This window comes from Fulmarus glacialis, unplaced genomic scaffold (assembly GCF_000690835.1).
Source record: "Fulmarus glacialis isolate BGI_N327 unplaced genomic scaffold, ASM69083v1 scaffold9975, whole genome shotgun sequence".
Lineage (NCBI taxonomy): Eukaryota > Metazoa > Chordata > Aves > Procellariiformes > Procellariidae > Fulmarus > Fulmarus glacialis.
Window position 1 is genome coordinate 5,522 of NW_009212385.1, and position 10,082 is coordinate 15,603.

At 53.9% G+C, this 10,082-nt stretch overlaps 1 protein-coding gene across 1 annotated transcript in view; it reads right to left on the reverse strand.

Moving 5' to 3' along the window:
• The window catches only part of NCOA1 (nuclear receptor coactivator 1), a gene marked incomplete at its 3' end in the record, with an annotated part of 62,235 nt that overhangs the window by 5,407 nt on the left and 46,746 nt on the right, over window positions 1-10,082 (reverse strand). The window contains exons 14-17 of the mRNA XM_009577868.1: window positions 10,038-10,082; window positions 7,548-7,674; window positions 3,034-3,202; window positions 3-32 (exon numbers count right to left, since the gene is read on the reverse strand). Of these exons, the coding sequence (XP_009576163.1) occupies window positions 3-32; window positions 3,034-3,202; window positions 7,548-7,674; window positions 10,038-10,082 (371 nt within the window). The remainder of the gene's footprint in view (window positions 1-2; window positions 33-3,033; window positions 3,203-7,547; window positions 7,675-10,037) is intronic.

Consider the following 10,082-nt stretch of genomic DNA (forward strand, 5'->3'; position numbering starts at 1 on the left):
ACCGCCTCCGTCAGGGCTTCCCGCCCTCCGCCCTGGCGAAGGCAAAGGGGGAGGAAAATATCACTTTGGAGCCCCAACGGTACCTGACCTCTCCCGGGAGAGCTCAGAGGGGATGGAGGACGTGCCCGGCACGGGGCAGCTCGCTCGTAAGGATGCTGCTGCCTGTAACCCTCATCCCCTGGGCCAGGCTCCAGCCCGTGTGAGCGCTGGTGCTGTCGAGGAGGGCATTAAACACCCGCTCCCCGGGGTTTATCAAACCTTAGAGGGATGGAAAGGATTTCTTTTGGCTTGCTTGGGAGCAAAGACCAAGGCCAGGCTTTTCGGAAGGGCTCAGGGCTCATTTCCCTGGGCTGGTGGGGGGAAGCGGTGGGGGGTAGTGGGAGGTGATTCTGCCTTCCTCTGCCTTCCTCTGCCTTGTTCCGCAGGGTCTGCTAGCACTGAGCTGCTCATCTGGGCTCCAAATGGCAGCATGCCCGGCTGGACAGACCCTAAGGCTCAGAGGATCAACCTGAACATGGGAAATAGTTTGTACTCTCTCTCCTTTCCTATTTTTATGCAGCCTCAGAGGCTCGGCTGGAGGCAGAGGGTACGGCGTTTCGGGTCCCCATCTGCCCCAAGAGCACCTCGGACACAGGCCACGTCCAAGGGTGGGAGCCACGGACCCCCGGCACCGGGAGAGCTCACGGGGAAGCATGACTACAGTCCTGTGCTGCTCATGGACACCCCTCGCCAGGAACCCATGGGAGACAGGACCTTCTGGTCTACAGGACAGCCATTCTTACACAAATGAGCCATATTACAGCTGGGGGATGATTTCCACACCAGCAAATCATGATAAGAAGATATTCTGTTCTGCTTTAGCCTGGCTCAGGCAGAGAAATCTGGTGTTTGAGCTATGAACCCACGGAGAAGTAACACCCTGGAGCCAGAATCCTTAATCCAAGTCCCACGATTTAAGAGAAAGCTGCGTTAAGAGAAACCGCACACACAACCCCCCCCAAATCCCACTGCCTTTGGGATTTGGTTGGACGGTGCCCACCCAAGGACTGAGGCTTGAAGGCAGGGATGAGGATATGGGAATGGTGGTGGGGAAAAATATGCTGCTCATATTAAGGATCAATTAAGATGGTGGCAGGGAAAAATAAATTGCTTAAGATAAGTTAAGAAGGAGCTTATATGGTTCAAGGACTGGATACCAGGACATAAACCAGCAGCCTGCGATGGCCAGAAACCACAGACCTGCTGAAATGAGGCTCTTTTACTCTTCTCTTCCCAAACTACCCAGTTTCCAGCTGCCTCCTGATTAAACTGGGTGCAGATATCTCCAGCACTTCATCCCACCACATCTCTGGTAGCACGGAGAAGATGGTGGGTTTGGTGGAGTCAGAGTAAATCCCCAAACTGCCCCAGGGGATGCGAACCCCTACCTGCCAATAACACATCCTGGAGGGGAACTATCAACACGTTTTCCTCCCAAAGATGCCTTTATGCTGACGTGTTGTTTCTCTAAAGATGTATTTCAAGCAAATATTTCATGCAACTATTCAAAATATTTCTGAGGTTCAGCCGAAGCCATGGAAAAAGCCCAAGATTCCCATTAATAAAATGATCCCTGGATGGGAGCAAAGCTGGGTCGGGGTCCAAACATGAGATAGTCCCCCCGAGCCAGGTGCTCCGCGGCAGGGGAAGCGCTGGATCGGCGTGGGGATGCTTGGCAGCTTCGGGTGCCATCCGAGGGCATCTCAATCCAGCGGTCCGATGCTGCTGGAGCCTGTCCGGTGCAGGGAAGTGTTGCTGGGGAGCTCTGCCAGCTGAGTCTGCAAAACCCTTGTGAAAACACTGAGCTGTTGCAGCTGCATCTTTGGCAAAAGCGTCTCTGATTCTTTGTACCAGAGAGGCTGAACTCCCTACCCCTAACTTGCAAAAAAAGAAAAAGGCAGGTGGGGATTTTGGAGGCACAGCTTTGAGAAAAGGGACGTGGCAAATACCTGACTCGGGAATCAATTCACTGACAGGTCCCCCAAATCGCTGATGAAAAGATAAACCCTCCCACCAGCGCAGCGCAAGGCATCCCGGTGGGGCTGCGGAGGAGATGTGCCACCTCCGCGCTTAAATGATGCAGGATCAGGCCCAGAGCAGCCAGAGGGATTTGCTCTGAGAAGTTTCTTTCTTAGGACATCCCATTTATTAACCGGTTTTCGATTCTCTTCCGTGTTTTGAAAAAAGCATGCGTGTGAGCGCTATGGGGCACGGAAAAAGAAACCACTAGAAGACAAATCCCAAGTGATCCATCTCATTTTCCACGTCCCTCGCTAGCTCCCCTGCAGCCAGCTTTCCCCCCCGTTATTTATGAAACCCTGGACCCTTCAGAGGCATCTGCCCCCACGGATATCTGCAAACAGGGAGTCTCCACCGGAGCTCAGCTGCAGAAACCAGGGCCCCAGCGCTATCCGAGTAAGACAGCACCACTAAAAGCAAACCTCATTTATTTTTTTTTCCCCTGCGGTTCAACCCGAGACAGAAGGGCAGCTGCACTGTAAGCCAATATTGATAGTAAGGGCTGCACGGTTTCATACCAGCGAGGCCATTAGATATATTATTAGGCAGCACAACCCGGGCTCAGGAATCCCAGGCTGTGGGATTCCAGCTGGAAGGCTCCTCCGTGCCCTAATCCCCCCGGTAAGGTGGGGAAGCGGGACAGCCTGCCAGCTCTCCCCGTTACATGAGCTGCCCGGGGCCGAAAACGCTCAGCCGCCTCTTTGCCAGGCTGCCGGTTCTCATGGGGGATCGCGTTTGAAAAGCGGAGAAGCGAGATATTGTATTTCACGAGGCTGTTTTCCAGCTTTTTTGGTGGGGGGAGAGAACGGCGTGGTGTTAAGTATCGTCTCTGAATCTGATGCACTCGTGTGTTCCCACTCACATCTGGCCTCCCGTTACCAGATGTTGGAAATCCTCCTCCACGCTCACGTCAAGCCTCAGCATCTGGCCCCGTATGTGACCTCCACTAAGTCCCATGAGTGGTTCTCTCTTTACCTGGACCAGTTTGTCGATCCCAAGAGCTCGATCCAGCTCGGCCAGCTCCGTCTCGTCTTTGCCGCTGAGGAAGGAGACGAGCTGCTCGAGCAGGGCTTTCTCGTCGTTCCGACCCTCCGGCGTGGTGGGAGGACACAGGAGCTCATCCAGCTGCGAGGTGATGCACTGGCTGCAGAGAGAAGAAGTCAAGGGGAGGCATGTTAAGGTTTATGAAGCAGCGAGGAGGCCGAGCTGGGAGATGCTGGAGCGACACAGCCCCTGCAGCCACAGGGACTCGCTCCCACCCCGCCGCATCGTGCAAACCCCACGGGATGCAGCCTCGTCCCCCGGCTCCAAGCCTTGAGCTCAAGCTCAAGCCCCGTGCCGAAACCTGCTTGTAAGGATGAACCTCTCCACAAAACGAAGCCCGGACAGCGTTTCGGTGAGGTTTGGGAGTAAAACTTTGGTGCTTTCGCAGGCTTTGCTCCCACAGAGTTTTGGGCAGGACAGCGGGAGGCAGAGCAAAACTTCAGCCGGCACGAAAGCAGGGAGGCTTGGATGGAGCCGGAGCAGCTGGAAGCAAAGCAGCTGAAGGCAAAGGGGAACCTTTGAGCTGCAAAAATAAGATTTCTGCAAAGCTCGCTCAATATTCTTTGGGAATAAGATTAATATGTAATGAGAGACATTCCAATGACGTGACTAATTGGAGTCAATCGGATTTGCCGGGTCTGACACGATGAAGAGAGCCATGGCACATCACGCTTGCAGAGAGGCACAAAGGCGAGGGCTCGAACATGCCAGCAGTTCCCAAGCAGCAGACATGTTTATCCTTTTAGCTCCAGATGAGGACCAGATGTACAGTAAGGAACTGAAGCCAATCTGACTGAGACCGCTGCAGCCAACACACGCAGCCTAATCCAGGGAAAAGAAATACTCGGCGCTGGGATTTCTTAAATTGCAGAGCGGGAGCAGAGAGGGAAACGAGGAGACAGAGGTGAAAAGCAGGGCTAGTTTCACTCCGTAGCCAAGGTCCCTGCTACTTGCTGCTTGTATCAAACCCAGTTTTTCAGTGCCAAGGACAAAGTTAGCTGCACAGACATTGTTCTTGCAGAGGAAGGGGAGGACAGGCTTCTTCTCCACATTAACAGGCAGCTAGAGGAGAAATTCAGGTTGGCACCACCTCTTCAGCCCATGCCGGACTTCTGCATGGATGCAAAAGTTGGTTTATAAAGAGATCGTGGGGACAATACAATCTTTATGTAGTAAATAAACCTCCAGCGCGTCCTGCTGTGCCGCCCAATCCAGCTTGCAGAGCCTTCCCCGCTCCTCCTCTCCTCCAGCACCATGCCATGGGGGGGTTCAGATGAGTCTCCAGGCAGGTGACGGGCGAGCAGAGGAGATCCTGGACCCGTGCATCATGTCCCCAGTCACATTGATTTCATGTTGCAAAGGTTTTCTATCCACTGCTACCTTTCAGGCTTTTTTTAAGGTGAAAACTCTGATTCTGCTTGCGGTGAGGAGGAGAAATTCAGCTACTTGCAGAGATGGTGTCAAATGCTGCTTGAGGTGCCGTAAAACATCTCCCTGGCATGGCTTCCAAGCACTGCTCTGAAAGGGTGCAGGTCTCTGCTCCTGCACAGATGTCCTAGAAACCCCAGGCATCTCAGATGGCACTGGGTGCCAGCGTTGAGGCAACCCAATCAGGCCCCAGGTGGCATGATTGACCTTGGGGGATTAGAGGAACGCGTGCGAGAACAGCGACCTGGACTTGGTTCGAGAAGCCTTGGACCTGGCCCAAGGTGTCCCTCTCCTGCAGAAGACACAAGAGCACTTACGCCTGGGACACGAGAGAGGGGATGTGGTAGTCATCCCACTTTATCAAGAGGCAAAAAGCAGGGGAGGATTTGGGGAACAGGAGAATTTAAAAAGGAAGCTCCCGTTCCCCAGGACACCCGGTGCTGGGAGATCTGGGCACCACCAGCTCCTTGAACAAGGCCAGGACCTCAGCCCGGCTCCAGCTAACGCGAACCTCCCAGCTGGGAAACCTTTACAACCCCCAAAGCAAAAGCTCTGCCAGGTTGATCTTAGCTAAAATGTATTTCTCGGTCCTGTAATATCTGCAGTCTAAAGGCTCTGTCTGCTTTCTCCAACTGTGGTCTCCATCAGGTAGACAGGCAGCTGCTGGGACCGTGGGCATCTCCCAGGACGAGCGTGTCCTCCACAGCTGGAGCACATCTGCAGGTCTTGAGGACCAAAGTCCAGAGGCTTTTCCCCAGCAGAATCCCTTCTCTCAGCTGCAGTGGAAGCAGGGTTTTGTAGCTGATCACCATGTGCGGTGGATGGAAGTGTTTAGACCCCACCAAGATGCTGCCAAGGCAGGTCTCACCCATGATGCTCCATCAGACCTATGGTTACTGAAGATACGAGAGGGAACTGAGCTGGGAACCAGCTTCTTCCAGCATTACCTCTGCCTACCACCTCCAGCAGGAACAACCCATGCCCGGAGACCCCAGTTCAGGAGGAACGGAGGCTCACCACAACAAGCGGACCTCTACCTCTCATCTTGCTGTCATCTTGTGGCCTCAGTCCATGTGTTGGCTTTACTGGTGGCTTCCACCACATCTCCACTTCATGGGAGCCCAACCTTGCTGCAGGGACCTGACGGCGCCATGGGAAGTCCCACCACGCAGCATGGTTTTCCTTGCTTTCTCCCCTCTCAATGCTGAGAAAATCAAATACTACCCTGTAAAACCCTAACCAGGCCAATTTTAAAGTGTGGTTGAAGTTCCACCAGCTGTTGAGTCCACCACTCTCCAAAGGCAGGGATTGTGCGAGATTTGTTACCTCCACATCTCACCAGGCTTTGGGCAGATGCCACTGCTCCACTGGTCCGACCTGGTCTCCTGGCAAGTGCCTCTGCCCTGAAACCACCTGAGGTGTTTTTCCCACCTGAGGAGTCACGGGATGCTGCTGCCCAACGCTTCCCTCCTTGACACCTGCGCAGGTCCCAAGCCTTTCATGCCAACCTGGGTCCTCACTCAATAATCCTGCTGCAAAGGGTGAGCCAGAAGAAAATCCAGCTCCCTTCCTCCCAGCTGCCCTGGCTGGGGAGACAAAAATGTCTACAGCCAGCCAGACTGACTCAGCGCTTGGAGCACAAGGCTGCTGAGTAAGGTAAGGTCATTTTTACCCCATAAGCAGCATTTTAAGGAACATACATAGCTTAAAAAACAGATTGATTTTTCTAGCAGCTCTGCCCTTTGCCCCACGGATCTTATCCCAACAAAATAATGACACCAGCAATGCTTAAAAAGAAAGTTCCTTCCTTGCGGCAAGGACTCGGGCTGGTGTAAATGCTCAGTTAAATGGGGATTTGTTTTATCTCCCAGTTCTTTCAAGCAACAAGAGGCCAAGTCTTTCCAGCAGAAGTCCAAGATCCAGTTGCAGCAGTGGAGACCACTTGGGCAACTCTCTTCTGGGGTGAGCGAAGAGCTTTAAGAAATTAATCCAAATTTAGCCCCTAGAAAAAGATGTTTGGCTACTGGCTTGCTCAAATACAACTCTTACACGTCTTCTTCAGGATGGGAAAACAGACAGCCCATCTGCTAAAGACTTTAATTAGCAGAGGAAGTTCTGCCTCTCTGCAAAGCAGGGCTGGGCTTTGGCAAGAGGATCCGTGCAGAGCTCATCAGTGCTGGCTCTTAAACCAGGTACTTGAAGCTCTCCCTGTGGATTCACCTCCCATCCGCATCAAATCCATCTCCATGAGCACTGCTGCCAGCGCGGCTGCCTCAGTGAGGACTTTGGGGTGCCCCTCATCGACTGCCGAGCTCCATCAGCAGGGCTCGCCACCCTTCTGACCTCCCGTCCCAAAATACCTGACCTGCGGTCTCCTCCAACCCGTTTATAGCCAAGGAGTGACGTTGTACTTTGGGCAGGTGATGGCCCCTTGGCTGCTCCATGGGGCACGGACCCAAAAAAGGTGGTTAGATGATCGGAGGGGGTTATTTGACCCTGGATTAGAGCCATAATTTTAGCTGAAGCCAAGCACATGCAGACTGCAAAGAGCTGCAATCACGTGAAAACACTGTCCCATGATTCTCCAGATCCCACCACTGCCCCCGGCGAGAAGGGATGCTGGAGAACACCAACCCAAATACTGGCGCTGGCAAGGGATAGTGGGGACTTGCAGCATCCTTGGCTTTGCCATGGGATTATTCAGGTTCAGACATACGCTGGATGTCTCCCCCCACCCACCTTCCTCATCTACTCACACGATTGTCCCTAGAGAGATAACAGACGTCACCTCTCGCATCGTAGCACCCTGCACCTCCCAGGTCTCCGCACTTTATGGTCCCAGCAGCAACCACCGCTGCCTTACGGTGATGGGCAGTGCTCGTCCCAGCCTGCACTTGCTGGGTTTCCAGGCAGGCAGCAAAGCAAGGACACGTCTCTTTGACCCAGGCAGCTATTCCCAGGACATCCTGATGTTCTCCCGGGAGAGGTCGGGAAGCCGCCAGCCCCACGGTACTTACTCTTCGGGTTTATTCAGCGCGCCTCGATTCATGGCTGCCATGCTGTTATCCGTCCAGGGGATCTGCTCCCCCATTCCTGGCTGTCCAAACTGGTGATCTGGCACCAACATCTCCAGCTCAGGCATTCATGGGGGGAAAAGCAGGATGGGGAGGGGGAAGGGTATGGGTGGAGGAAAGGTTAGTGCGTGGGCAGGACTCGGGTGCTGCCGTGGGGACCGGGCAAGCTCAGAGCAACGGGATGCCAACGGTGTCCTAAAACATCCCTAAAAGGGAAGCTAAGATTCACCAGTTACGGCTCTTTTCAACCCAAAGTTACAGATATCAGGTGTGGTTTCCTAACCATTAATTATAGGCGTGAAATTCTGGGCGAAAATCTAGGCAGATACTGCACACGCAGCAGATATATATGACCCTGTGTACTCAGTATGTGCAAATGCTATTAAAAAGTTTCCCTTTTCAGCACATTTCTAGCAAGAGTTTCAAAATTTAGTCAAGTTAGAGGGTTTCTTCTTGAAGGCAAATTGTTACTACCGAAGATTTTAGCTTAAAAAATAGCCCCCACCCATTAGCATCTTCTGCTTCTCTTCTGGAGAAAAGTTAATTTGCGCAGGGAAAGGAGCCAATGCAATTAAATTAAGTTGTAGCAGAACTTGGAGCTCAAGCCCAGGACAGAGAGATTTACGAGGCTGGAGACTTTACGTCATCCCATTTGAAACAGCAATTGGGACTGAAGATCAAACAGCATCTCAGCTGAACCGGCCCGCGGAGACCCAGGGAGATGGAAACCAGAGCGGTAAGCACATTTCTGGCCGGGGCGGCATCTCTGCCACATCGGGATGTGCTATTGGTGGCCGCCCCCATGTCAAAACCCCCTGAGTTTCTAAGAGAAGTGCTGATGAAGGCGGTCGCTAAAGATGAAAATCTCTCTTCTTTTAACCAAGCTCAGTTGTGCTGACTCTTTTCCCAATAAAATACGTTATTTGCTTGAAAACATCTGTGGTTACCCAGTGCCTGGTGTCTTTGCTGTTGTCACAAGGAGCCACCGGCTTCACGTGCCACCTGGACCATGGGGTTTGTTTCAAAAAAGGAGAAAATAAGAGCCCTAAGGGGAGGGAGGGGAAGAAGGTCCAGCCCGAGGATGCTCAGCATCCCAGCGCACACACCGGCACGGCGGCTCCTGCCAAGCACTCCTCTATTTCTCCAAACTTCTTAAAAAAAGCCTTAAGGTTGCTTGGCAACAGGCGGGCCTGTCCCCGGGCCACCCGCGGCAGCCCCAGCCGGGCCGGGGAGGCTCGTGGCACGGTCGCTGTGCAGCCGTCCCCAATCCTCCCTCGACTCGCCCGACAACGGTCCCCAGGCTCATCGATGCTGAAGATTGCAGATTTTCCCAAGCAGAGCATCATTTACCGACGGCTCATTTACGGGGCTGTGGGTGACCCTCATCGAGACAGCCGGACCCGGCCGTGGCTTAACAGGTATCAGGGCAGGATGTAAAATAACAATATTATATAGCTGCAAGCTGCTGTGACGATGCAACGCGCAGCGCTGATCTCTGCCTCCCCTCCTGGGGGGATGAAAGCTCTCGTGTGGTGCTCTCCTTCTCAAGAGAAGCTGCCCAAACCAAGAGCTTCACGTGATTCAGGGGGACCGGTTGTGTGCAGGGCTAGCCGGAGTTACGAGCATCCTGCATCCGTGGGCTGGTGGGGAGCGTGGCAGTCCCGCCCCGTGAGCGGGGCCAGAGCTGTGCTCCAAGGTGAACGGTGTGTGAGATGCAGGGCTGATGCTCTCCTGGAGCCTGGCCACCGTCAGAGAGGGGACAGAGGATGAATCCAGCAGCTCCTCTAGTCCCACGCTAACTGTCGTGAGAAGATGAGATCTGGCTTATTTGCTTTCTGCACCTGCAGTCAAGCCGTTGTACAGCCCCTGTGCACAGCGGCAAGCAAGGTCCCTCTTCCAGATCGTGTTTAGCATCGCTTGATGCATCGAGGGAAGCATCAAGGGAAGCAGAGGAGGGCAGAGGAGCAGCATCCACAACCCTCCGGAGCCCAGGCTGCTGAAATGGCTCACGGCGAGGTCTGCAGTGTTTTGCCATCGGCGATTTCAGCCAAGTGAGGTGAGACTGTTGCTTCTGCAGCTCTTCTCCCTACACACCACCCGTGCTCCGGGTCTCGTGGAAATTAAACCTCAACCAGTGCCAGGGGAGCCTGAGCTGCTGTCACCGCCCCGGTGAGGGGGATGCAGCCTCCTCTGACTGCCTCCCTGGGAGCTGGGACGGACAGAAAGGTCTTTCTTTTGTCTGAAACTATACCGACGCAAAAAGAGAGAAAAGAGTAAGCACAGCCTGGAAGCTCGCTGCTTGTGAGAAGCTAGTGGTGAGCAGCGATGCTCGAGCTCCACCCTGCGACTTCTTTTCTCCCGTGGGACTCCCTGGAAAGCCTTAGTGTAACCCGGAGAAGGTGGAGAGGAGCGGATGCCTGCGGCTGTACGTACCTGTGTCGGGTGGGAAGGGGTTTGGTGCGGTCACCGTGCCCCTGC